At 34.7% G+C, this 26,420-nt stretch overlaps 1 protein-coding gene across 3 annotated transcripts in view; it reads right to left on the reverse strand.

The window, feature by feature from the left end:
- Positions 1-6,485: 6,485 nt before the first annotated feature.
- The window catches only part of Gos28 (golgi SNAP receptor complex member Gos28), a 167,909-nt gene continuing 147,974 nt past the window's right edge, over positions 6,486-26,420 (reverse strand). Inside the window, exons 7-9 of one of the 3 annotated variants that reach the window (XM_090412004.1) lie at positions 23,284-23,366; positions 13,455-13,470; positions 6,486-6,824 (exon numbers count right to left, since the gene is read on the reverse strand). In XM_090412004.1, coding sequence (XP_090268130.1) covers positions 13,460-13,470; positions 23,284-23,366 — 94 coding nt within the window. In that variant the 3' untranslated portion in view covers positions 6,486-6,824; positions 13,455-13,459. Of the gene's footprint in view, positions 6,825-10,986; positions 11,714-13,454; positions 13,471-23,283; positions 23,367-26,420 lie in introns of those variants that run through there. The other 2 variants (XM_090412003.1, XM_090412002.1) reach the window with 2 other exon arrangements.

The following is a 26,420-nucleotide window of genomic DNA, read 5'->3' on the forward strand; positions in this document are numbered from 1 at the left end:
CCTCATAGGGAACATTCCAAAGGCCACTAACTATCCTGGTCACTTGCCTCTGAATCCTCTCCACTGTTTCCTACCAGAATTGAGCACAGTAATCCAGATATGGGGCATATCAAGGTCTTATAAAGAGGAATAATGTCCTTATTTCTACTTGTGAATGTGTTCTTCAATAGCCAAGTTCAATGTGTTCTTTTGTTCATACTGACAGCCTATTTAAATCTTCCTGCAAGCTCTCCACGTCGCCTCGATTAACTATTACTTTACCTAATTTAGCATCATCGGCAAACAAGAGAATATTTCCTTTCAGGTAATTTCCTATATCATTTAATACAACTTAAACAGCAATAGTTCTAGCAATGAACCTTATGACACACAACTAGTCACCTGTTTTGGCCTCAATTCTACCCCTCCATATACCATTTTTTGATATCTGTCCAACAGCCACCCTCTTATCCACTTAACCAGTGACATATCCATCCCCATTTGTTCTAATTTGCATAACAGAGGTCCATGTGGTATTCTGTCAAACAGCTTTGCAAAATCATTGTGGAGCCATTTCCTTTATCCAACTCAGCTGTTACTCTATTATAAAAAAATCAGTAAATTACTAAGACATGACCGATTCTTCACAAAGCCATGCTGACCTTCATACGATATCATATTTTTATCTACCCATTCTTGAATTATCTTTTATTACTAATTTTTCTAGTACTTTTACCATCATGCCTGAGATACTAATTGGTCTATAATTTGCTACTGTAGTCTTAGAACCTCCCTTATGCAAAGGAATAATTTTGCCCTCTTTCCACTCCCTTGGAACTCTACCAGAGCTGAGACTTAAATTAAACAGCTTAGTCAAAGGCATTGCCAGTTCTCATGCACATTCTCACAAACCCCGTAGCTTAAAACTAATCCCACAGCTGAATTTGAATTTACATCGAGATTCTGCAATATCGTGAGGACCCCCAATTCGCCTACTTCAGTTTCCACATTAGTGTCTGTCTTAAAGCAGTAACCTCACTCACTAGGAAGACATATGCTTGCAAAGTGGTCACTCAATAACTCAACTATTTTGTCCGCTTCCATCTCCTTGTGACCATCATCACTCATTAAGGTTAATCTTCCATTGTCATTCTTCCTCTTACTTGCCAAATAATGAAAGAACTCTTTGGAATTTTGTTTGGCCTGCTTGGCTAAATTCTTCTCATAATCTAATTTTGCCTTGCTTGCCATGCTGGTCACCTTTCTTGCCTGAGCCTCGTACTGTTCATGAGTTTCCTGGTCACCTTTCTTTTTATATACCCTCCACAACATTTTCTTCTTCTGCAGCTCGTGATTAATATTACTCATCCATCTAACTCCTACCTGATTAACCATCCTTACCCTAGGTACACAATTTAATACTGCTTCCTCTAGAAGACCCTTAACTATATCCCATGCACTATTAACATCCTTACCCTGCAGTGTTTTATGCCATGGTACAGATTTAAGCTTTTTCCTAAGCATGTCATAATCACCTGCCTTGTAGTTCCACAAATCCCTTTCTTGACAGAATATTCCTCATGAGGAATATTCTATCAAGAAAGGGATCTCCCAAGTCAAGACTGCATGGTCACTTTCACCAATTGGAGGCTATGTTGTCACCTTCGTTATGGATAGCACTTCTGATCCTATGACCAGGTCCAATACTCTCCCACCCCTAAGTCCCCCTCCATCACATGCTGCTTTAAATAGTTATTCCTCAGCAGGTGTATAAATTCTATTTCCTTTCTACATATCAGGAAATTGATGATGATATATTTTTATATGACACCTCCAAGGAATCCAACGACTCATTGCAGGAGGGCACTACTTCCACTCCATTACACATATACAACAGTCTCCCCTACTATTTAATTCTCCTACAACGCACAACCACCAACACCAACAGCATTTTTTGTCTGTAAATTGCATGTTCTGAAAACTGATTTGATGTTACACAGGATGAAAAACTTGAGTTTCCAGGAGGAAAAAAAACACTCCTACCTCTGTATGAGACAGACTAACTTACCTTCAAATGAAAAATCCATATAAAGATTTTCTTGTCACAACAAGAATCGAACTTAGGCCTTTTCCAATCAAAGGGTGTGCAATATACTGTCATTCTTCCAATTGCACTAATACACACAAACACTACACACTGTGCCCGTGAAGTAATAGTTAATATATCAAAACAAAACTATATTTGGAATTGTCAATTACACAGATTCAAAATAATCTTCCTCCAACTCCACACAACATTTACATCTGTCATTGAATGAAGGAGGTTCCTGAATGGGAACCTCCATCACTCTCTGGGTCACATCACGTTGAATGGCCTCAATGTTGTTGAAGATTCCCCTTTCAAGGCACACTTCGTTTTTGGGAAGAGGAAAAAAAAGTCTGCAGGAGCCAAATCTGGTGAATACGGAGGATGTACGATCATGCAGATCGAATTCAAAGGCAGAACCTGCTTCACAGGCAGCGTACAGTGCTCAGGCACACCGTCATGCAAAAGAAAACCAACTGTTGTTTTATGACACCGATACCAAGCTGTACAGCAAGTAGCCTAGTTTACTATCACGGGCAACAATTTTCCCTAGCTTTCACCAAATTTTCATTTGTCCGTGCAGAAACTGGCCATCCAGCATGGTTCATCTGCCAGGGACTCCCTCCCCTCTTTTAACAGTGAAAACCAGTGGAACACTTGTGCATGACTCAGTCATTGCTGGAAACTTTTTTTAGGTCTTGATATACTTCTGCAGCACTTTTTTCTAATTTATGGTAGAATTTTATCACAGCTCTTTTCTCCATGATGCAACTTCTGATATGCTCTAACCACACACTCTTAGTTCAACAACTGCCACATGAAAACTGCTGCATCACCTTATTTGAACTTGCACCTGTGATTACAACACACTCTAGCGGTCAAATATAGCTGACCAAAAAAAATTAACATATATAAAGATTATTTTACACTATTTTGTATGACAATTTCCCATACTTTAGAAATAGTAAGAACGTCGTTGTGGTTTAAATTTAGTCTGTGTAGTAGGGCTTCAGCACTTTCTTTATATAAACGTTGATGTTTATATAAAGATCTATGTAAAAGTTTTGACTTTTCCCAATGGATCGTATGGCTTGGATTTTCAACTCCATGTTGAGAGAGAGACCAGATTTCTGCAGTTTGAAAAGACAAAAGTGGTCTTGATGTTCCGAGATGCATTTCTGAACAGATCTACCTGTCTGTCCAAAGTAAGACAATTTGCAGGAGCATGGGATCTCATAAACACCAGGTAACATTAGAGGTGAGAGTTTGTCCTTAGGAGAAGGTAACAAGTTATAGATTTGATTGATGGGTTTGTAAGTAGTGGCAAAATTGTATTTCTTCATAATTTTTGAAAGACGTTCAGAGATGCCTTGATGTAAGGTATGGGAATCCTATGGACTTCTTCTTGTCTAGGTTGATGTGTGGGGAACTGACTGATGATTTTTTGAGTTGTTTTAAGATTATATCCATTTAGTATGGCTGTATTTTTGATTATTTCTAGTTCTTGGTTTAGAGATTCTTCAGAGGAGCAGAATTTGTGTGCTTTGGAAACTAGTGATTTAATGATGCCAAATTTCTGAGATGGATGATGAGCAGAAGAATTGTGAATGTGGCAATCTGAAAATGTAGGCTTGTGATAGACAGACTTGGTGATGGAACTGTCTTCTTTTCTTTGAATGTGTAAATCTAGAAAGGAGATACCCAGTGGAGATTATTTTTCTAGCGTAAAGTTGATGCGAGGGTGAAGAAGGTTTATTTTATCTAGAAACAGTTGTAATTCCTGTTCGGGATGATCCCAGACTGCAAAGATGTCTTTGACATATCGTAGCCAAATTTTTGGTTTGGGTTCAAAAGTAAATATTTTTTCTTCCAGGAGTTCTAAAAACAGATTTGCTAAGTTTGGTGATAAAGGAGACCCCATTGCTGTTCCTTCTTCTTGCTTGTAAAGTTTACCTTTCCAGGTGAAGTAACCGGATGTAATAACAAATTTGAATAATTCAACTATATCAGACGGAAATTTTTGAGTTAATTCTTCACCCTCGCATCAACTTTACGCTAGAAAAAGAATCTCCACAGGGTATATCCTTTCTGGATTTACACATTCAAAGAAAAGAAGACAGTTCCATCGCCACGTCTGTCTATCGCAAGCCTACATTCTCAGGTAGCTACATTCACAATTCTTCCGCTCATCATCCATCTCAGAAAGTCGGCATCATTAAATCATTAGTTTTCAGAGCACACAAATTCTGCTCTTCTGAAGAATCTCTAAACCAAGAACTAGAAATAATCAAAAATAAAGCCATACTAAATGGATATAATCTTAAAACAACTCAAAAAAATCATCAGTCACTTCCCCACACATCAACCTAGACAAGAAGTCGTCCATAGGATTCCCATACCTTACATCAAGGCATTTCTGAACGTCTCTCAAAAATTATGAATACAATTTTGCCACTACTTACAAACCCGTCAACCAAATCTATAACTTGTTACCTTCTCATAAGGACAAACTCTCACCTCTAATGTTACCTGGCATTTATGAGATCCCATGCTCCTGCAAATTGTCTTACTTTGGACAGAGACAGGTAGATCTGTTCAGAAACGCATCTCGGAACATCAAGACCACTTTTGTCTTTTCAAACAGCAGAAATCTGGTCTCTCTCAACACGGAGTTGAAAATCCAAACTATAGGATCCATTGGGAAAAGTCAAAACTTTTACATAGATCTTTATATAAACATGAACGTTTATATAAAGAAAGTGCTGAAGCCCTACTACACAGCCTAAATTTAAACCGCAACGACGTTCTTACTATTCCTAAAGTATGGGAAATTGTCATACAAAATTGTGTAAAATAATCTTTATATATGTTAATTTTTTTTTTTTTTTGTTGTTCAGTTATATTTTTAATTTACTTCTATAGCACATTACTGCATGCACATTGAGATTCCATTATAATCATGCGCCCTAAATGTATGTTATTCCTAGTATTGTTTGAATTTACTGTACTGATGATGTCCCAAGATACTTGGGATGAAATATTTATGTATTAAAAGTTATCACTGTGGTTAGTACATGTGTTTTTTAGTGATGAATTCACCACAGGTTTCATTATATAAAAATAAAAAAATAAAAAATTCCAATTCATAATTGAAAGGCTTTTATAGAGAATGCTTATGCTAATAAAACCCCAAGTAGAGAGCTGCTGAATATTTTTAAGGAGCTATCATCCTTCAGCCAAATACAAGAAACGTAATTTAAGCTTCTGTAGTGCAACAGGAAGAATGACAGTACATTGTGCCATTTGATTGGAAATGTCTGAATTTGATTCTCATCATGATGAGGCAAATCGTTACATGGGCTTTTGCAACAGAAGGTGAGTTAGCTAATTTCATACTGAAATAGCAGGGATTTTTTCTTCCTGCATACAGGTAAATCAGCTATCAGAACACCTGTAATTTACAGACAAAGAATATTGCTGGTGAAAGGCAGTAAATAGCATTGATGGTAGTTGTGTGGATGGTGGGAGAATTAAACAGTAGGAGTGAGATGTGAGAGTAGTGGAGTAGAGTGCCTTTCTGTCATGGGTCCATGGAGGGGTCATATAATAATAATAATAATCTGCTACTCTTGACTGTAGTCAGAACAATAATCTGGTTGATATTTTATGTTTGGGCTTATATGTCCTGCAATCACACTGATTTGCATCTTGAAGACAGCCATACCTCACTTAACAAATCCTCTGAGAGCAAAACCTCATGATATGATATTTGAAATCACTTTAGGCTTCTAATAAGCAGGATGGTAAGTAATAAAAATCATGTATCACTTAAACTTTTCTATATAAATACAAGTAAAGTTAATTAAGATTTAAGTAATAGTCACATTAACTGCGAAGAAATTTCCAATATAAATCTATATTAGCATTGCTATTGTACTGAATTTCAATACAATACTGATTGATTATTATTACACAAATAAAATGAATGTTAAATCCTTTATGTGGTACCTTAATTCTGAATTCAGAATTTAAACATTTGTTAGAAAAAAAAATTAAAAATGTATTGATATCTGCTAATACAATGAAACTCTCACTAAAGTGAATTCAGTCAGTGTAACTTATGAACTTTGTGTGTGATAGTATGTACCTCCCACAATAAGTCTCCATGGAGGTTAAATGTTTAATAATAATATTATATCCTGGCTTAAGCAATGTCAGCATTAATGCTTATTAACTACAGGGAAAGAGAGAGAGAGAGATGCTGTATTATATATATATACATATATATATATATATATATACACATATTTATATATATTTATAAATATACATAATGAAAGAATGATCATTAACTCGGTTAACATACATATTTTTATAAAGAATTGAATGACTAGAACCTTAAAACCTTTTTACTTAAATCTCAGTTCTAGTCATTCAATTCTGTAATGTCTTGAATTATCACTGAAACTCATAATTTGATTATCTCATAGCTTCATGTAAATGTTTAAAATAGCGTTAGGAATAATCAAAGTACTTTGTTTTAATAAGCAAAGAATTCATTCCAATATTTCTGTTATTACAGTTGTTTCTCAGTTATCTGACCCTTGAATAAGATGGTGATATCAAATGACTTTTGGCACAGCACCATGTAACTGCATCTTCATTCATTCAACTATTCAATTATCTGACTGGCACATTGCTCTCCCAGGTGGTTGGATAATTGAAGGATTGCTGTATTCACATTAACATAGTTTCTTTTCTTTTTGAGCAGAGCAAGTAGAATAAAACAGAAATATATATTTAAAACTATGAAAATTGTTTCAATATGCTTCATTAATTTAAATATTTGACACTTGTCCTTTATACAATAATTCTTTTTAAATGACAATCTCGCCTAGAAGAGACTGAACCCTATAGCATATCAGTGCTGTGCATAGTCTAAGATTATGTAATATGAGAATTCTGCTCTAGAAAAACATAGTACATCTCCAGTAAACACAATGGTGGCTGTGGTCTCAATAGGAATGAAAATCATATCCGTATCCTAAAGGATACATCCATGCCATAATGGGATAGCAGACTCATACCCTGCAAGTAAGCAGGGTGATGATATCTAATCTCAACCAATAAAATCAGAAACTTAAGAATATAATGGAATTTATATTGTAAAATAACAACCAAAGCTAAACTCCGAGTTTCATGAGTCTAGAAATGAGAAAGCAACAGATATACCATTTCTTAGAATTAGCAGTAAGGAAGTTTTCATTCCACATTTCAGAAATCAATTTCCTATTGGACTTCAAAGGGAGCTCATATTAATTCAGATTTCTGCAATTTTTTTAAATTTTTATTTTTTGAATGAACATCAAAAATACAAGTACTGTTTTCATTCTTAATATTAGTCAAGAGAAAATCAATGATAAGAACAGTAAAAGCAGCAAGAGCAACTATATTTGTAACCAATACCAAAAAACCTGATGATATTTGGAGAAACAAAGTGAGCCATGGGTGCAATATACATATTCACTATCAAAATGCATTCTTCTACTGATATTTATCAGGAATAATCCTACTAAGCATTAAAATCTTAAGATTTGATAGTACCACCAATACAAATTATTCAATTCTAATTCTGTAGACAGAATCTTACTTGAAATGACTGTTAAAGATCAACCTGTCCTCTTATCTTTGGATGAAAGAAGTTTCATGAAATATTTTTATATGCAAAAACTTTAATCACTGTAAAAGCCACTAAGCAAGAAATCATCAAAAAAAAAAAAAAAAACACTAAACCATACAATGAACAATTTAAAAATTAATCCTATTTTGTTGAATGTGGGTAATTATTCAACAATATAGATATGTGGGCATTATAAATTAACAAGTCATGTATTACAGTAACTGGCAATTCATTCACTGAGAAAAATTATATGCACATGCTACTGAAACATATGACAACTTTGAAAATCACAGTGAGAATATAGCCTAATCTACAGCAGATTAGGTGATATAATAACTAACAGACAATGGAGCAAACCTAAAAACACTGCTGAAGAAGGAGGGAAAAAATTTAGCTCATAATATGAACTAAACAAAATACCTTAGATGCAGCATATGACATTTCAGCTAAATTAACCAAAACAGTGAACCATAAATAAGCAATATAAAAAGAGCGTCTTCAAATCAATTTTAACTTATTGAGTGTTGGGTTAAACATAAAATGGTTGATCAAAGACCAGAGACCACAGATATCAGAGTTCTGAAAAAAATTAAGGAAGTTAACAGATAGCATTAGTGACAGAATCATATCAACAATATTCAAAGAACTTGACAATGTTAACATTCAAGAATATGTGAGCAGAGCTAACCTCAAGTGGTTTGGCCACTAATAGAATGTGGAAAGGTTAGCAAAACAGGTGTCTAATGACAGGATGACCAAGATCTAGGTGAACTGAAGATGTCAGCAGTCTTAGCAGATTACAATATAAGACTTGCTGATACTAGATACCTGACAAATAACAGATTAATTAATAGTAAGCTAGTAATGATACAAACTTAATCATGTAGCTATTATAATATATACACTGCTTAGGGGTACATATCAAGAATATGATATCTGTTTTGTCTTGCATATGAAACATTTAATTAATACTTTTAAGCTGCAATAATTGTACATAATAATAACAAAAAATAAAACCTAACTGGTCATAAAATAAAAATTAGTAACTTTTATCATTTACACTTTATACACAGTGACCTAAGAATTAGCAGAACAACCTGTTATAAACCTCATCAATGCAATAAGTAACAACTGCTCATGAAATATCATTAAAACTTCAAGATAACCTGGTGTATTCTACAGGATGATGATCCTCAGGACTGTTACAACTGGTTGTGAGGATTATCTGTCCATAATCATATTCTGGAGATTGTGCATTATGAGAATGATATGTGATCTAATTTATGAGCAATCAATAAATAAGTCTTTCTTTATTTGGGGAGTGAAGAACCAAGATTTAGGTGATGTATGTTATTTTGTTTCATTTGTATCTTGTTGCACATTTTAAATCAATAATCACTAGTGTAATTATCAAAACAGTGGACTTCAGCTAAAACAGTTCATAACAGTGTAAATATATTAACACCATAACAATAATGGAAAAAATTTCAAACTTCTCAGTAATTAACTTAATGCTTTATGGATTAAACAAAAAAGATTGTTACTTAATTAACCTCCCTACCAGCCAAAGTGGATGAAATAGTGAGCAGTGAATCAAATTGCACTTCTTATCCATGTTATTCAATGGGTGTTACAGAATCATATCCAAATTTAGCTGGATGTCTATAGACTGGCCAGTTGGGAGGTTAAACAAAAAAAAAATTACATCTTTAATCACAATAACACACACACACACACATATATATATACGTGTGTGTGTGTATGCAATGATCGTCCACAGTTATGCAATTTATGTTTGTCAAAGATTTCCTAAAATAAAGTAGATTTTGGCCCAAGAAAAGAATAATTAACATTACTTGATCAATTGAAGTAAGACACTAAGAATACTGTCACTGAAATTATTTTTAATAGGTTTTACTCAGAAACATCTACATTTCACTGTCAAATTGCCTCAGAGAATCATCAGGATAAATCATCACATTAAAAAAGGCTGTTGTGTCCTAGGAAACAATGTTGAAAAAAAAAAAAAAAAAAAACTAAATTCAGATTAGTTAAAGATTTCATGTCTTTAGCATACATTGGTGGGCCTACCCAATATATCGCTTCTATAGTATAAAATGTTGGCAATGGAATCTCCTTAAAGAACCGTACTGACGTTGACGTGTTCACACACTGATAAATACATGGATGCAGTGGCGCACTCAGGATTTAATCTTGGAAGGGGCCGAGCGCTCAGGATTTAACCTTTGGAGGGGGCCGAGTTGAGTAGACGTTTTGCGAATACACACTACACATCGCATACCACCTATAACTGAGCATCTGCAGTGATCGCTAATTCATAAGTAGCACACAACATAAATAAAAAAAAAATGAATTTTAATTAGGAAAAGATTTTTGGAAATTTTTCTAGTGTTTTTTCCTTTTCTTTGGGGGGGGTGCCTGGTCCCCTTGCCCCCCCCCCCCTGGGTGCACCACTGCATGGATGTGAAATGTCCATGGAAACTGAAATAACATTTGGATATTATTAGTATAATGTGGATATAAAGCATAAATTATTTGATATATTTCATCAATATATGTTTGCTTGGATGGTTAAACCAATGCAAAGCCATTTACTATCAGTGTTCCTTTCCAAACCTATTTGGGAAGGTAAAGCCGAATATTGTAGCAATATCACAATACAAACACGTCAAGTCTTCATGGAATAGTCACTGGCTTCATATGCTTATTACAAAGCCACCTCATGATCTGGTCTTCAATGAGTCTAGTGAGGTATGCTTGCATGCGAGTCTAAATAAGCCTAATTCGGCATGACATTTGGAAGCCACTCATCTATCCATATTGTATATCAGATCACTTCTATGCCAATACCTAAAAACCCTACAAAACAATGGAATGCATATAGCAAATGTATACAAGACATGTCATGTGTATAAACTCTGCTCTTATCTCAGGATTATGCTTTGTTTTTAGGAACTAACTTTTTGTGAGTCTTCCAGGTTTTATTTTTTATGTTTAGTTTCTAATTTTTTTTTTTTTTTAAATCCTGATGATGCTGTCAGATCTGACAGTAAAATGTAGAAGGTTTTCTTTCAATCCAATGGAATGCAGTATGCATTCCATTAGATTGCCCCAGCAAACGTTCTTATTCCATATTTTGATCCAACGATGTTTCCTTTGCCAATTATTTACTGTAATTTGTTTTCAAGTTGCTAAAAAACTATAATAATTTAAAGAACAATCACATTCTTACTACTTTTATGCAACAAAATATACATCTTTTTTCTCAGTTTTCAATCTGATAATTATTAGAATGTTTGCAAAGTTATTACACTGCTGCCAAGATATTTATTGTTCATTTTCAAAAATTATATTTATATCTTAAAATTTTAACCTTTTTGAAAGATTACAATTTCTATTTAGTTTTTCTAATAATAAGCATTGCTAATTAAGCAAATATTTCACAAATTACAGATCAATCACACAAATCTGATATTATACCAACTGTTTACTGGGATGTTTCTTGCTCTTGAATAAAGCCAATATCAGAGACTAATGTATTGTGAAATACACTCCATATGAAATGTATTTCACATTAAAAGGGAGGATCAACTTGAAAAATGATAATAAAACAATTGACCATTTTAGACAAGTAACAACACCATGTTACCAAAATTTATAGAAATGGATTCAATGATATTAATTTATCTGCTATATAAAATTTCTTTCTTCCATGTAATATTTAGAAAAACTGACTTTTATAAATGCATAAAATGCAAAATCATTCAATACATTTTATACATATATGCACATTAAAAAAGAAAGTCAACACCCTTCATTTTAATGGAAGGTATAAATGATGATCAGAATGATACATATACTAATGACTACACCCAATATAATGGAATCTCTTCTTTTTCTAAGATTAATCCTTTGCACAAGACTGTTGATCAATGGAAAACGATCTACTTCTAGTTAAGGATGTACTTTTTTTAAAAAAAAATATAACTGTCTTAAATACTGTTTAAAAGGACTACACAATGCTAGCTTTTTCAGTTATTATTTTTCTTATACATTCCTGTTTATGTTATGCACTCTCCCCACACACACATCATTAATCCTTCCTGTCAGAAAACTGTCTTCACCCTACCACACACACACACATCAGTAATCCTTCCAAAAAGAAACTTGTAAGGACCAAAGTTTGTTATATTATAGAGGTGTTTGATATAGTATGAATTGACTGTAATTCATAATGTTACTGTTTGGACCAAATATTAACTTATTTTAATTTAAAATGAAACACAGAATACTAATTTACCTGCAGTTCCTACAGCACGTTTGATATGTGAATATTTCACTTCTCATATCATGGATCATCATCAGTGTAAAACAGTTTGAAATCAATAAATTAAACAACAATGAAGGTATAAGGAGAATGAAATGTTCCCTTATATGCAATTGTAGACAGTCAAGTAAAAAACGATACTATTTAGATCAGTTGAAGTGTGCATGTATGTGATTTTTGGCACAGAGAGCCCATTGTTGAGGCTGAGATTTTGGTGATGCTGAAGTACTTTGGAAAGAGAAACTCATATTTATCGGAACATCATCTTGGAGGAAATGTAATATTGGTGTTCAGGAAGGCATATAGAAAGAGATTGGCCTGTTTGTCTAAAGTAGAATAAGTTGCAGTTGAATTTGATTGAATAGAACTCAGGTAGCAGTAGAGATGGAATTTTATCTCTTGGTGATGGTATCAATGAGTTAATCGAATTTATAGGCTTAAAAGTTGTGGAAATATTAAACTTTTTTAAGGTGCAAGAAATGTGTTTGAAATGCCAGATGGGTCTTCTCTTTTAACAGAAGGCAGAGAAAAATTGTCGATAATCTTCTTGACTGCTCTAGGGTTGAGAATTAAAGTTTCTTTGAAAAAAAGCATTTAATAATGCCATACTTTTGTGAGGGATGGGGAGACAAAATCTGATGGATATATATCAACCTGAAAGGAAGGTTTGCAAAAAACAGATGTTGACGAGAGCCATAAGGATCTAGATGTCAGTTTGAAGATTTTTCTTACAAATGTTCCTCTAGTTGATCCTAGAATTTTTATCATCCAGATTTTCATCAGATATTCTAGACATCTTCAAGTTCGTCATGAATTCTGGATATTTTAGCTGGAATGAAAAGCTTTATTGACAAATTGAAGGTAGGTACTGTGAAGGTTCTCTTGCTAACCCCTGTTTAGAACAACTAGAAGAGAAAATTTTAATAATTTATCCAAAAGCTTCAATACAGCTTTGCTATATGGATGATGTTTTTTGCTGTGTGGAATAATTCACATGAACAATTACATGTCTTCTTACAAAAATATTAATAATCAGAGCGAAATTAATACTCTTTCTGAACACCAATCCTACATTTGCTCCAAGAAATGGAACAAACTGCATCTTATAGAACACAGGATTATTAATACTAGACACAGGATCCTTTGGTGTGTATATATTTGGTGTGTTTAAAAACTGGCCAACTGGATATGGTGTAAAATATATGTATCTTATGTATTTAATACAGGATGTTTATAATTTTTTTAATTATTTAATATTTCCGTATTGCATTATGTTTATTTTTTGCAAAGGTAGGGGAAGGAGAGAATCCAACTTATGTAAATTTCAACTTACATGAGGAGTTGTGGAATGGTCTACTTACATATGTCAAGGAGTGTCTGTATTTGCAATTAATTCATTTTAATTAAATATTTTCGACTGTGCTCTACATGTTACTTACTCAGAATATATTAATTAGGTTCCTATAGATCCAAATTTGCAAATATCATGACAAGTGATTTAAACTAATACTGTTAACTAAAAGATAAATAAATTAAAAAATATATTTTTCAGTTAACTAAAAACACACTTATCACATCCATGGCTCACTACTGGCAAGAATTCTCTTATAGCTCATTTCATTTGTTAAATGATCACTTTAATATGGTATATTCTTGTAAATAAGGAAGAAATGAGGAAGGACTGAAAATCTGAAATAGCTGATTGAATATATATATATGTGTGTGTGTGCGTGCAATTTAAAGAGGTTTAAATATTGGGTAATGTGTGGTCTAAACATGTTTAAGCAGGTTTATACATGCAATGATAGTATAACAATCAAATGTCATACAAGTTTGGGGGAGGAGATATCTTGTTAAACAAGGACTCAGAGCAAACAGTAAAAATTCAGTTACTGATCATACTGGAATGTTGATGGCATTGCCAAAGCAACTAAGGCTGTGAGGCAAGTACACTGCATAGAAAGAAGTCAATGAACACCATAGTGTGAAAAACAAACAGCCATGGTGCCCACCTTAATAAGATGCAGGACTTCCTTTTACTGCAATGGCTGCAGCATTTATACAGGGTATGCTTTCCACAAACGTACCATAACAATCAATGGGAATTTTGGACCATTCTTCCTATAGGCATGTAATGAGGTCCTGGACTGTTGTGGGATGCAGACATCCCTTGATCTCACCCGACACTACAGTTCATTCCACAGATGTTCAATAAGGTTGAGGTGAGGGCTCGGTGGAGTGCCAATCATGAGTGTTCATGTCCACAAACCATGCATTTACAGCAGCAGTCTTATGACGCAGTGCATTATCTTGCTCAAAGAGACAATAGTCAGCATTGTGGTTTCTACAGAATGAAGTCAGCATTTTTACAGAACAAAGGTTCTGTAGAAATGACACAAAGTAGGAAGCATTGCATTGTCCAGAATGTTCAGATACCACTCGGTGTGTAGAACGATTCATCACTGCATAATACAGCTTTCCAAACTTCCACATCCCACTGTACACATTCTTTGCACTACTGAAAATGATGTTGCATGTTATTTCGGGTAATGTGAGGCTTGCATATTGCAGCCAATTTCCATCTTTCTCAATCACAGATAGCTAGTCCAAGACTATCAATGATTTTAATTGTCATCTAGGGAGAAGAGTATGGACGACAACTGCTGCTATCTCGTGGTCCCTAACACTATATGTTATTGTCAGAAATAGTGAAAGTTCTGTGGTTGATTTTCTTGAGTTGTAAGATTAAAAAACCTGAGTTACCAGGAGAAAACCTTTCTTTTTTTCATTCTCATGGCAGAGATCGGTTAATTCAGGATCCAGTTGAAGAAAGGTTTTGAAAAAGGTTATCTCTCTCTCTCTCTAGTCTGTGACTAGAATCAAACTTACAAAGATTTTTCTTTGGGTGGCCTAGCACTATGGATACAAATGAACTTGAATTGCTTTCTCAAATAATATTAGCATCTCAACCAATAAAACTCTATAAAAGTATTATGTTACAAAAATGTAAATTTGTATATTGATCACTAACATTAAAATGCATGCTCTATGAGCTAACAAATCAAAAGCAAGAACTCAAAGATGCATTGATGCACTATTGGATCAAAAATATCTCGATACCCCCTTCACAGTAGCAAATACGACTATATACATTACGACTATGGCTCATTCAGGTATAAAAGGAAGCAAGTATGCTTCCTTTTATACACTTGTTGCTGAGTTCCAAAAAAGCCTCTGTAAGCAACACCAGCATCACAACTGTTCACCAGGAGCTGAAGGGCATGGGCTTCCATGGCCACAACTGCACACAAGCCTAACATCAGAAAGGGGAACACCAAAGGTTGGGTAGAGTGGTGTAAACCCACTACCATTGGATTCTGGAGCAGGCCAGGAGTGATGAATCACACTTCACCATCTGACAGTCTGATGGACAAATTTGGGTTTAGCAAATGCCAGGAGAATGCTACCTGTCTAAATGTGTTTTGCAAATTATGAAGTTTAGTGGAGGAGGTGTCATGATCTGCAGCTATTTTTCATGGTTAGGACTAGACCCTCTCCTGGTTCCAGTGACAAAGAATTTAATATGTGGCCTATAATGAAATTCTGGACAATTCTGTGTCCAACTTTATGACAACAGTTTGGTGAAGGCTTTTTCCTGTATCAACATGACAATGCTCCTGCCCACAGTCTGTGCAGGAATGGTTTGATGAGATGGGTGTTGAAGAACTTGACTGGCTTGCACATATCCTTGCTCTCAACCTGATCAAACAACTGTGGGATGAATTGAAACATCAATGGTGACCCAGGCCAAATTGCTTGACATCACTGACTGACCTCACTAATGTTTTTCTGGAATAACTGAAAGGAATTACTGCAACAACAACATACCCAAATCTAGTGGAAAGCCTTCCCAGAAGACTGAAAGCTGTTATAGCAACAAAGGTTGAACTGTAAAATGTTGTATAGACAGAATTTTTTAGATTAGACTCTTTCTATACCGATTTTACTGAGGAATTCAAATTAATTTACTATACTTGTAATTTTGGTTAATATTTAACTATTAATCTGCTGTAAAACAAGCATGTCAAACTCAAAGGCTAACACGGGCCAAATAAACAAGGTTTAAGTTTATTTGGGCCGCAAAAAACAAAAACTTCAATTTTCATAAAAACGCAGTTTATTTTGAAAAGTACAGTATAAAAAAAGAACAAGAACAACGATAAAATTAATGTTTTCTCCCTGACACTTGACATCTCTTCTCTGCTGCTATCTTTCCTACTTCGGGGAAAATCTTGTTCGCAGTGATTACTTTCAAAACTGATCCAAGGTGAATGTCAGTAATTCTGGATCTGACAGGAGATTTATTTCCCTTCATAATTGTAAATAACTGCTCACACTGATAAGTACTTCCAAACATGGATATAATTTCATATGCGAATTTTCGAGTATTTTTAAACCTGGCAGGTAAATATTTGTAAAATCCAGGCACGCCAACTTCACTGAATTTTGCCTTCAAATCTGAATTGCACTGGATCTCAATTACCTCCATTTGCATTTGATTAGGTACTGATTCAATATTTATTGAAAAAATCGAAGTAAACAAAGAATACTTGTCTTCCAAAAATTTAAAATCAACAAACCTTGTTTCAAATTCAGTTCTAAGGCTTACAATTTTTTCTGCGTATTTTTGATATGATGCAGTTTCACTTAAACTTGATTTGTTCATGTTGCATGTTGGAAAGTGCATTAAATCTTCATTTTTCAACTGCTTTTCCCAAAGAACTAGTTTACATTTGAATGCCTTAACTTGGTCACACGTTTGTAATGATCTGATCTTTTCCTTGCAGTTTTAAATTTAAATCATATAAGCGTTTTGTTATATCAACCATGAAGCATAAATCTTGCAACCACACTGTGTCAAAAAACAGGCCTGTGTCTTGATTTTTAGTTATTAAGAACTGACATATTTCTTCTTTCGAGTCCTAGAATTGTTTAAGAATCTTGGAGCAGGATAGTCAACGTAAAAGTTGAAAGAGCAGGATAGCTCTTTCAACTTTTCTTGTCTCATTAATCCCTCGTAATTATCATATTTTGATTTATGTTGTTCATAGTGACAATTAATGTTGTATAACTTTGGTACACTGATAACATTATTACATATTAAGCAGATTATTTTATTTTTTACTTCACAGCAAAAATACTCCAATTTCCACTTTTCTTGGAAATTTCGATGTTCATCAGCAATTTTTCATTTATTACTATCACTTGGTTTCGATAGAGACATGCTGAATACAAAGGATTGATAAAAATGAATAATCGTTAACATAAAATAATAGAATATTTTAATAAAAACTGATATTTTTTTTTGAACATCAATTTACCAGACACTAAATAACTGCACAAATTAATAAGCGTAATGTGAATAAACTTATTTTTCTTGTTCACCGAAAGCGATATATTTCCTGTTACGCACACCAAACAAGTCAGTTCAAACAAGACTCACAACTAGACGTGGGCATGTGATAGTAGGTATATAATTGGCTGGTAGAAATAGTGAGGGAAATGGTTCGCCTGCATGTAAAGGAAATGCATGCAACACAGCTATATGTAGTAATCACTTTAATTGGCAAACGTTTGGCTGGGCCCAAAAATATTTGTTGCGGGCCGCATGTGGCCACGAGTTTGACACCGATGCTGCACAACAACAAAAGACAAAGAAAAAAAAAATTTGAATGAATTGTAACAATAGATTGTTAAGACAATGAAATATTCCAGACGGGATTAAGAATAAGACCTAAGGCCATCACACACACGAAGGTCAAGAATGTATGGGGTTTCCCGCCTTAACGCAGCGACCTAAAAAGAAAAGTGGGGGAAAAGACCTCTATGAATACTCAAGGGAATAATAAAGTAGCAAGACCCAAGGTCGATTGAGCAGCAGAAAAGGGGGAGACATCGAGAGAAAAATTTTTTCGAGGAAAGTCAGTCATCGTGAAGAGGGTTCGTTGCGGAGAAGGTCAGCCGTAGTTAGCTAGAAGAGGTAGTGCCGATGGTCGTCGTGAGATAAGTTCATTTTCGTCCAGTTTCTGTTCTCGCTCCCGGTTCGAGTGTGTCCTGCTGCTTCTAGGTCAAGAGATTCCGTTCCAGCCAACAGACACCCAAAGATGCTAAATGGGTTGTTTATGCAATGTAGAAAGTAAATTCCGGATTTCTAGCCGCCAAGGTTCCTGATGATCTCTGCCTGTGGAAGTGCCCTAGTCGATATCGGAAAACGGTGCCTGTGTGTGTATGCAATATATGCAATATCGGAAGGAAGAAGATGATAACGATCTCAAGGATCTACTGATGTGGACCAGATGACTAAATACCAAGTAAGGTCTATTATATGTGATTTAAATAGAGGCAGAAATTGTAGCAGAGATTGCTCTAGCTGTGTTTTTGTTAGTATTACTTCAGGACTGAAGGCAATTAGCTAACCATTGAGAAATAACTTGCTTAGTTGTGTGAGATAAGATAGCATTGTTAAAAAGTAAAAGGTTAATGTGCTTAATGTTATTTATTGTCCAATCTTGCCTGTGGTACAGTATGTGTAGGTCTGATATTTTGTATGACTTAAGTGTAGGCACAAATATTACTTAGTCTGTTTACTTGAAGGAAAGTTGTTGAACTAGATTGGATAATTTAAGATCGAAGATAATATTGCTCAGAAGTATAGAGTCGCGAAAAAGATTGTGTGATTAGTGTTAACTCTAGTGTATACTTTAGCATGAATAAATTGTTTTGTTTGTCAAATAACTTGCCTGATTCCTATATATCAATCCACTTCTCATAAAAAGACCGAACCTGTGTGACCTACGGAGATAAGTAGCCACAAATGAAGAATAGAGTTTTGCATTGCTTGAAACAGTAATAAGTGTAAGAGATAATTCCATGCTTTGCTGAGTGTTTTCTTGTGGAAGGATATTTAAGTCTTATCTGCAATTTCTGATGATGCAGTTGTAATAAATAAATAAATTTTTCAGAAATCAATATAGAAAAATGCTTATAGTTTAGACAAAGGGATTCACTCCAGCCAGGGGAAATTCCTATTTCGTGCACGTGATTAAGCATAGTTACATCATTGAGAAAGGGGTGGGGGAGTCTAATTGACAGAAGGGATTAACTGTAGTAGACTAAATCAAGCAATGGATTAAGAACGATGGAGTCACGACTGTTAAGTATAATAAGTTAAGTAAGTTGAAATAAACAAGATATATAAGTATATATTTCGAACAAGGTGTAGGATCAAAACTTAAAGAAAATAAGTATCATAAAAACATTTTTATATATTTATATATTACAGAACCAACTCCATATTAATCTTTCGTATTGGAGTGACAGTTGGGATGAGCAGGCGTCGAGATATTTTTGATCTGATAGTGTGTATTATAAATTATAAAGCCAGTAGTTGTGGTAGGCTCCTGTCAGCTGAGTGGAGGCTTGAATTGGTTTGAAGACTGAAGTTCTGTTTCACAAAAATCCTGTTTTGGGAAAATGCTTGCATTAAATTTGACATCAACATGGTGATATCAAGGGAGATTAGTTACCAGGACAAATAACGAGAAGCATATTAGCCCAGGATAGAAATGTAGCAGACAAAAGTTTCTGCATTGCACAGTAGCAGGATTGCATCTGTGAGCAGGTACTACTTGGTAGCCAGAACAACATAATAAGACCCAATTATTTTAATTGTTGAGTGCAGGATTATGCATTTTGGATTGAAAACACTGCAGGCTGAGTATTATATTAATAGATATTTGGGGATAATAGTGGACAATGAGTTAAAATTTAGAGGGCACACTGCCATGATGGTTAAGATATCACATCAGGTAACTGTAATGTTGAAAAGAATACTAATATGTAAGGATAAGGGGGTAATTCTCCCACTTTACAAGGCCTTGATAAGATCTCATCTGAACTTCTGTCTCAGATATGGTCATCTAGGTTCCCTGGATATGAGGAAACAGTGGAAAAGATCCAGTACTGGTTAACCAAAATCATATCTGTCTTCATATGCAAAATTTTGCATATGAGGACTGATTGAAGAAGTGTGGTCTTCAAAGTTTGATAGATGAAAGAGAACAGATATGATAGAAACACACAAGTTAGTAAGAAGTTTTGATATTATAGATATAGGGGAAATTTTGCAGATCTTGGCAGGTGTGGGAGAATTTAGAGTCATCCCTGGAAGATGAGTAAGAGTTTGGTCAGAAAGAATGTGAAGTCCAAATTAATTTCATGGTGTGTAGTGATAGAATGGAATAAGCTCCCAGTGGATATTGTGAGTGCATAATCAGTAAAGGTTTTTAAGAGAAGATACTGAGAGGTATCAAGGAATTACACCTTCCACAGCCTTCTCTCAATGAGTCCCTGACTCCCTAAAAGTGTCTACATATAATAACAGAAATATTAATACTATATTTCTTTAGAATAAAAATGTTTATTTTTTTAAAAATTATTTATACCACCTTTTTTCAATACAATTTTTGTTTATTAATATTTATTGATTTTCTTTTAATATAGCTTTTTCTGAAAATGTAAGAAATTCCATTAGTATTTATGAAAATTTTTAATAATTTTACCAAATTAACAGTAATTGAAAAAGTCGATAAATTTCCAATCCCTAGCTCCAAGATAACTCATATAAAAAATATAAAAAAATTCAGCTTATCGCAAATAGATTGCTATGTTGCAGCATGCAACAACTGAAAATAAAATAAAATAAATAAAATAAAAATAAATTCAATTTGAAAGAGCCAAATGGCACAAATTTATCCTTCTCCCCCATTCTAATGGCAGTGAAACCTTCTGGTGCAACTTTCCCATCCATGCTTCCACATTCAGATGTTCCTATTGTAACATCACCCAAATACAAGGCTGATCTACTAGCATCATTATTCTCTTTCAGTTCCAGCACTGATGACCACAGCCAAACTACTCCCTCCCCATGCTCTACCAAGAATTACTCGCTATATACCACTAGTTTTCTACCAGAAACAAATCTTACTACAAAACTTACCTTGAAAAAATTTGTGCTTTAGGATGGAAGATACTCTCTCATCCTCCATATTCTCCTGACATTTCTCCAAGCAATTATCACCTTTTTTTTTTTTTTTGGTGGTAGACAATCACATGAGAAATACAGTTCCACAATAAAACAGAGATTGAGCAGAAGTTGCTATTTATTACTTCTAAAGACAAAACATTTTATAAAAGCAGAATTTACAAAACTTGTATCTTGTTTGGAAAGAGTTGTAGATTGTGAAGGTGCTTATTTTAATGAATAAAACATTTTATGAAAATTTCTGCAGTTGTTTATTTTTTATTATGAAAAACTGCACAAACTTTTTTTGGTTACCTGATAAATGTCCTGCAACCATTTCAAACATTCAACACTCAATGTGCCCTTCAACTTTTTTCCAGAAAGAAATTAAAAGAAGAAGAATTTTGTCCAAATAAGATAATGAAAAGTCTCCAGGTCCAAGTGGCATTCAGACTGTTCTGAAGTTTGCACTCCAGAGTCAAACTGTTCAACAAAAGAGTCAACTCCTGTCCATATTGCTTTTTTATACTCTTTTATTCCACTAGTACTTATTCCACACCCTGGATATTAGCCCAAGTACAACCATTCAGATGGATGACAAATCTTTACCATCAAAACTATCATCCGATTCCTCTGATTTCAATGCTCTTCCAAGTAATGGAGAGAACAACTAACACTCAACTCCTACATTGCCTTAAAGGCTTCAAAGTAATAAATGATCACTTTATTAATTTGTATAGATTCTGCCACAGTCAGTCAGTCAACAAGGAATCTGCTTACTTATGTCATCTACCTTTAGAAAAATATCATGAAAACGTTTGATGAATCATAAGTGGGTGCTCATGATTATCTCCAAGGCTTTTGAGTAGGTTAGGCAAAAAAAAGTTTATTAAGTAAGCTCCCAATCAATCACTAGGTGGTGAGCTTCTTCACTGGATGCTCACTACATGTGATGGTGAATGGTCCCTTATCTTCAAAGGGACCAGCCTCTTCCTCCTAATTGTCAATAATCTACTACTATTGGCTGCCAACTCATATACATTTTGTTGATGACAACCCACTCATTCCTTTTCTCCTTTGCACTATGCAAACTATCTCAACCTCCACTGCTGTAAATTCTGACCACTAAGCTATTCTTTACTGGTGAATGATCTGCTAGCATTCACTAGGGTTCAGATAATCTTGTCTGAAGTCCAGTGAGTGCCAGCAAAGCACAACCCTACTACTGACTTCTAGAAGTTTAATCTCTTATGTGTTTCTCAAGGAATAACTGGTCATTAAATCAAGCATGAATGAGATTTTTCTTTCTGCTCAATTCTCTTCTCATGAACAGTACTAACATGCAGTAGGATGTCCAAGAAACCTCTCCATATGGAATCAGCATAAACAAAGTCCAAAGTTAAAATGAAAAATAGGATATTATCAGCATGTCATCATCATTTAGAGTACTACTTGAGGTTTTTTTTTTTTTTTTTTAAATGCAATACCCACCCATGAAAGGTTGTAAACCTACACTACATTATTATCATTAGTGAGCTAAATTTTTCTTTTTTTTATATTAAGAGTCTTGTAGCTTGGTGGTATTGTATTTGTGTGTGTATTATTAAACCAAATATGGAATTTTTTTCCAGCTGCTTTTCAGCTTTTTTTTCAGCCTCCAATAAACTTTAAGTTTAATTTTGTCTTGCACCTGGTTAAAAAACAAACATGGATGTCTGAAGAAGACTGCACAAGAATCTATGCCCATGGTGACATGGATTTTGTGAAATCCCTGAAATCCAGCAACAGGCTGCTGCAACAAATCAGCAGTCTGTTGATTGCACAGTATGGATGAGTAATAACCATTCAGACAACCAGGTCAGCTGGAATTTGGCCAAGGTTTTTTTTTTTTGATAGTCTAATAGAGATAGTGTAGCAAGGCCAGTATAGTGATATTTGCTATAGTAAGAAATAGCAATTACATCAAGGAAACAAGGAAATCAGCATTTCCATGAAACATTATGCATGACTGTGTAATAATTTGTGTTATCAATGAAACTGAAAGCCAGGAGATAAGAAAAACCTTGTTTCAACAATCAAGTTTTAATTTTGCGAGTACAAAAGGATACTTGCTAATGTAGTCATCTTTGTCTGAATAGCTTTTGCTGCAATTCTTTGATTGATTAATTCTTCTTTGGTTTTCATAGCAATGCTAAATATAAGAAAAATGGCAGTCATTTATCTATCTATCTATCTATATATATACAGGGTGTTCGGGATAAATTTGACATATTTATAATTAATTATATTTTTCCGTAAGTTACATGTATTAACACACACTTCTCTTCATTTAAAAGTTTGGACCCTTCTTCATTCATATACAAGATGTCAGAAAGGATGGATAGCTGGAACCCACCTGAATCATGGAAGAGAATAACTTGTATCATGATGATTCGTGCCCGCCATCAAAATAAGGATATTACGACTGCTGCCCAATGCTCCCTGAATACAGTAAAAACAATCAGGCATGAACTAGAGACTTGCAATGGTGACTACGAGGATGTAGCAAGAAGAAAGATCCCTAGCAGACGATCTGATCGCGTTCGTACAGCAGAATTCCTCGCAAATCTGCAGGAACAGGTGTTGAAGAACCCTGGCATTGGAATTCGGGCTTTGTTCGTGGAGTTGCTAACTGTAGTCAAGCCCTGGATAACAAGGGTAGCCAATGGTAGGCCGTATGTATGGCAGCAGGATTCGGCCCCTTGCCACACCTCTGGGAAAAGTCAAAAATGGTTGTCTGAAAATTTCTATGACTTCACCAGTCCAAATGTTTGGCCTCCAAACTCCCCAGACCTTAACCCCATGGATTATTTTGTATGGGGCGCAGTTGAAAAAGACACCAATCGCACTTCCAGTAATACAAAAGCCCAGTTAATGGATAAAATTAAAACAGTTTTTGCGGCCCTTCCCAGGGAGACTGTAGCATCAGCTTGTTCGAGGTTCCGAAGCAGAATTGAAGCTGTGATCGATGCTAATGGTGGTTATTTTGAGTAAATCTTGTTGATAGTATTGTAATTAACTCTGCCTGTAATGTTTTTTTGTCAATTCATTAAATTTAATAGATACAAAGAAGATTTTCTTTTTCCTTACGAAACTGTCAAATTTATCCCGAACACCCTGTATATATATATATAGCAATGCTAAAAAATAGGGAAAATGGCAGTTATTCATGTTTGTATGGAAGAAAAAGCATCTGCCTTACTCACTTTAAAATTAGGAGAACTCATTAATTTAAATGAATTATAAGTTTAAAAAAATGCTGCACTATTCAAAGTGCATTTTAAGCATGCATTTCTTCTTCTTCCCTTCATGTATTAAGCCTAGTGGCCGATTAAAGGGCTATTCTTAGCTCTTCTAAGCCGTACCCGTCCCGAGGATAAGGTGGCTGGCCTTATGAAAGTCTCAATTTGTCATTGTCCATAACAATATCTTCATCTAGGTTCAGGAAACAAGAGTAGAAGAGGTCACAACTTAGTTTTGAGAAGGATAAAATTCAATATCACTTGCTTCTTCATTTTTAATATAATTCTGCCATTGATACAATCTGTTCACTTCGCTATTTTTCTCTGAAATCTAATATATATGGTCTCCATTCTATGATCAAGTGTTTTATTTCTAACCCAGCTCTCAGATCCCTATTAAAACTGATTTGAACACTGTCTTGTATATCTACAGATACTTTAATATTTTGACTAATCTCTCTCGTATTCCATATGAATTTATTCAGCTGACTCCCCACAATACCAGCTTTGCATGTTCTGTTCCCTGATTCCACATGTAATTTTCCATCTTCAATAAAAAGTGTACCAAAATATCTGAAAAAAGAATTGCAGGAAAAAGATCTTGAACACAAAAATCTAGATGGATTGATGCAGTGAGAAGTGCAAGAGGAAATTTAATTGCCTTTGAAGAATGTAATGTAACAGTTGACAATATTGGAATACTGACTGATAGTAGACCTAATTTCAGAAAGACTGTCAATAAGAAGTTAGTAATGTTGTAAAATTTTCATATGGTAACTCTTACAGGTATATATCAGGATCCTTTCTTTTAGGCTTACACGGTGATCCGAATGCATTTTTGAAAATTATGCAGACAACTACCGTGTTTGAATAAAAACTTTAGTTTAATATAACTAAACTCTACATTCGACGTTTCGACCATTATGTCAAGGTCATCTTCTGGAGCATACAACTATACACAGGAAACAAGCTATACTACAATCAAACTGGTTTATTAAAGACACTGACCAACCGCTACAACAATTGTTGGCCTGACCTCTGGTGAGGAAAAATAAATAAATAAATTATACATCAACACTAGAGTCCTATTATTAGTGTTGTCTACTATATACATATATTAACATCATTCCAGCCAATTGGTATGGAATGGTTTCTAATACTAGCTAAGGATTGGCTAGAGTCCTGACTTATGCTGGATCTTTCGGCTGAATGTGTGCCATCCAGATCCTTGGAATTTTCATGCCATCTTTGCTGTTGATATTTGGATGATTTATCAGTATTTCGCAGGATTCCTTAAATTTCCTTTCGTACCAGGTTTTTGTGCGGTGTAAGGAGCAGGTGTTTTTCCAGTCGATTTGGTGTAAGGTGTTGAGTGCGTGGTCTGAGAGGCCTGCTTCACCATAATGGTTATATTTAATGTGTCTAATGTGTTCTTTCTTGCGTATAGGGATTATCCGTCCTGTTTCACAAATGTATGGTAAGTTACAGGTGCAGCGGATGCAACAGACTCCAGGGTGTGCTAATGGGAGGAGAGGATCCTTAGAGGAGTCGAATACGGTTTTAAGTTTAGTGGGTGGTTTAAAGGTGGCATTGAGGTTATAATGTTGTAGGATTCTGTTGATTTTTTCTGATAACCCTTTAATGTATGGGATGGCTATGGTTTTACTGTAATCTACATTCATTTTTGTTGTAGTTTTATAGAGTATTTTATTAACAGTATTTTTGTTATAGCCATTATTTTTGAACGTGTCACTAATGATTTTTGGTTCTTGTTCCAGGGCTTGCTGGTTAGAGCAAATAGTTGTGGCTCTGTTTTTAAGGGTGTTAATGACTCCATATTTTTGTGATGGGTGATGGTATGAATTAGCATGTATGTATTGTCCAGTGTGTGTCAGTTTTCGGTAGACCGTGAAGGATAGACTGCCTGAATGAAGACGGGTGTCTAGGAACGGGAGCGAATTTTG

The sequence above is a fragment of the Typopeltis vanoorti genome, chromosome 22, assembly GCF_054136105.1.
Source record: "Typopeltis vanoorti isolate ZY-2024b chromosome 22, IOZ_Tvanoo_1.0, whole genome shotgun sequence".
NCBI lineage: Eukaryota > Metazoa > Arthropoda > Arachnida > Uropygi > Thelyphonidae > Typopeltis > Typopeltis vanoorti.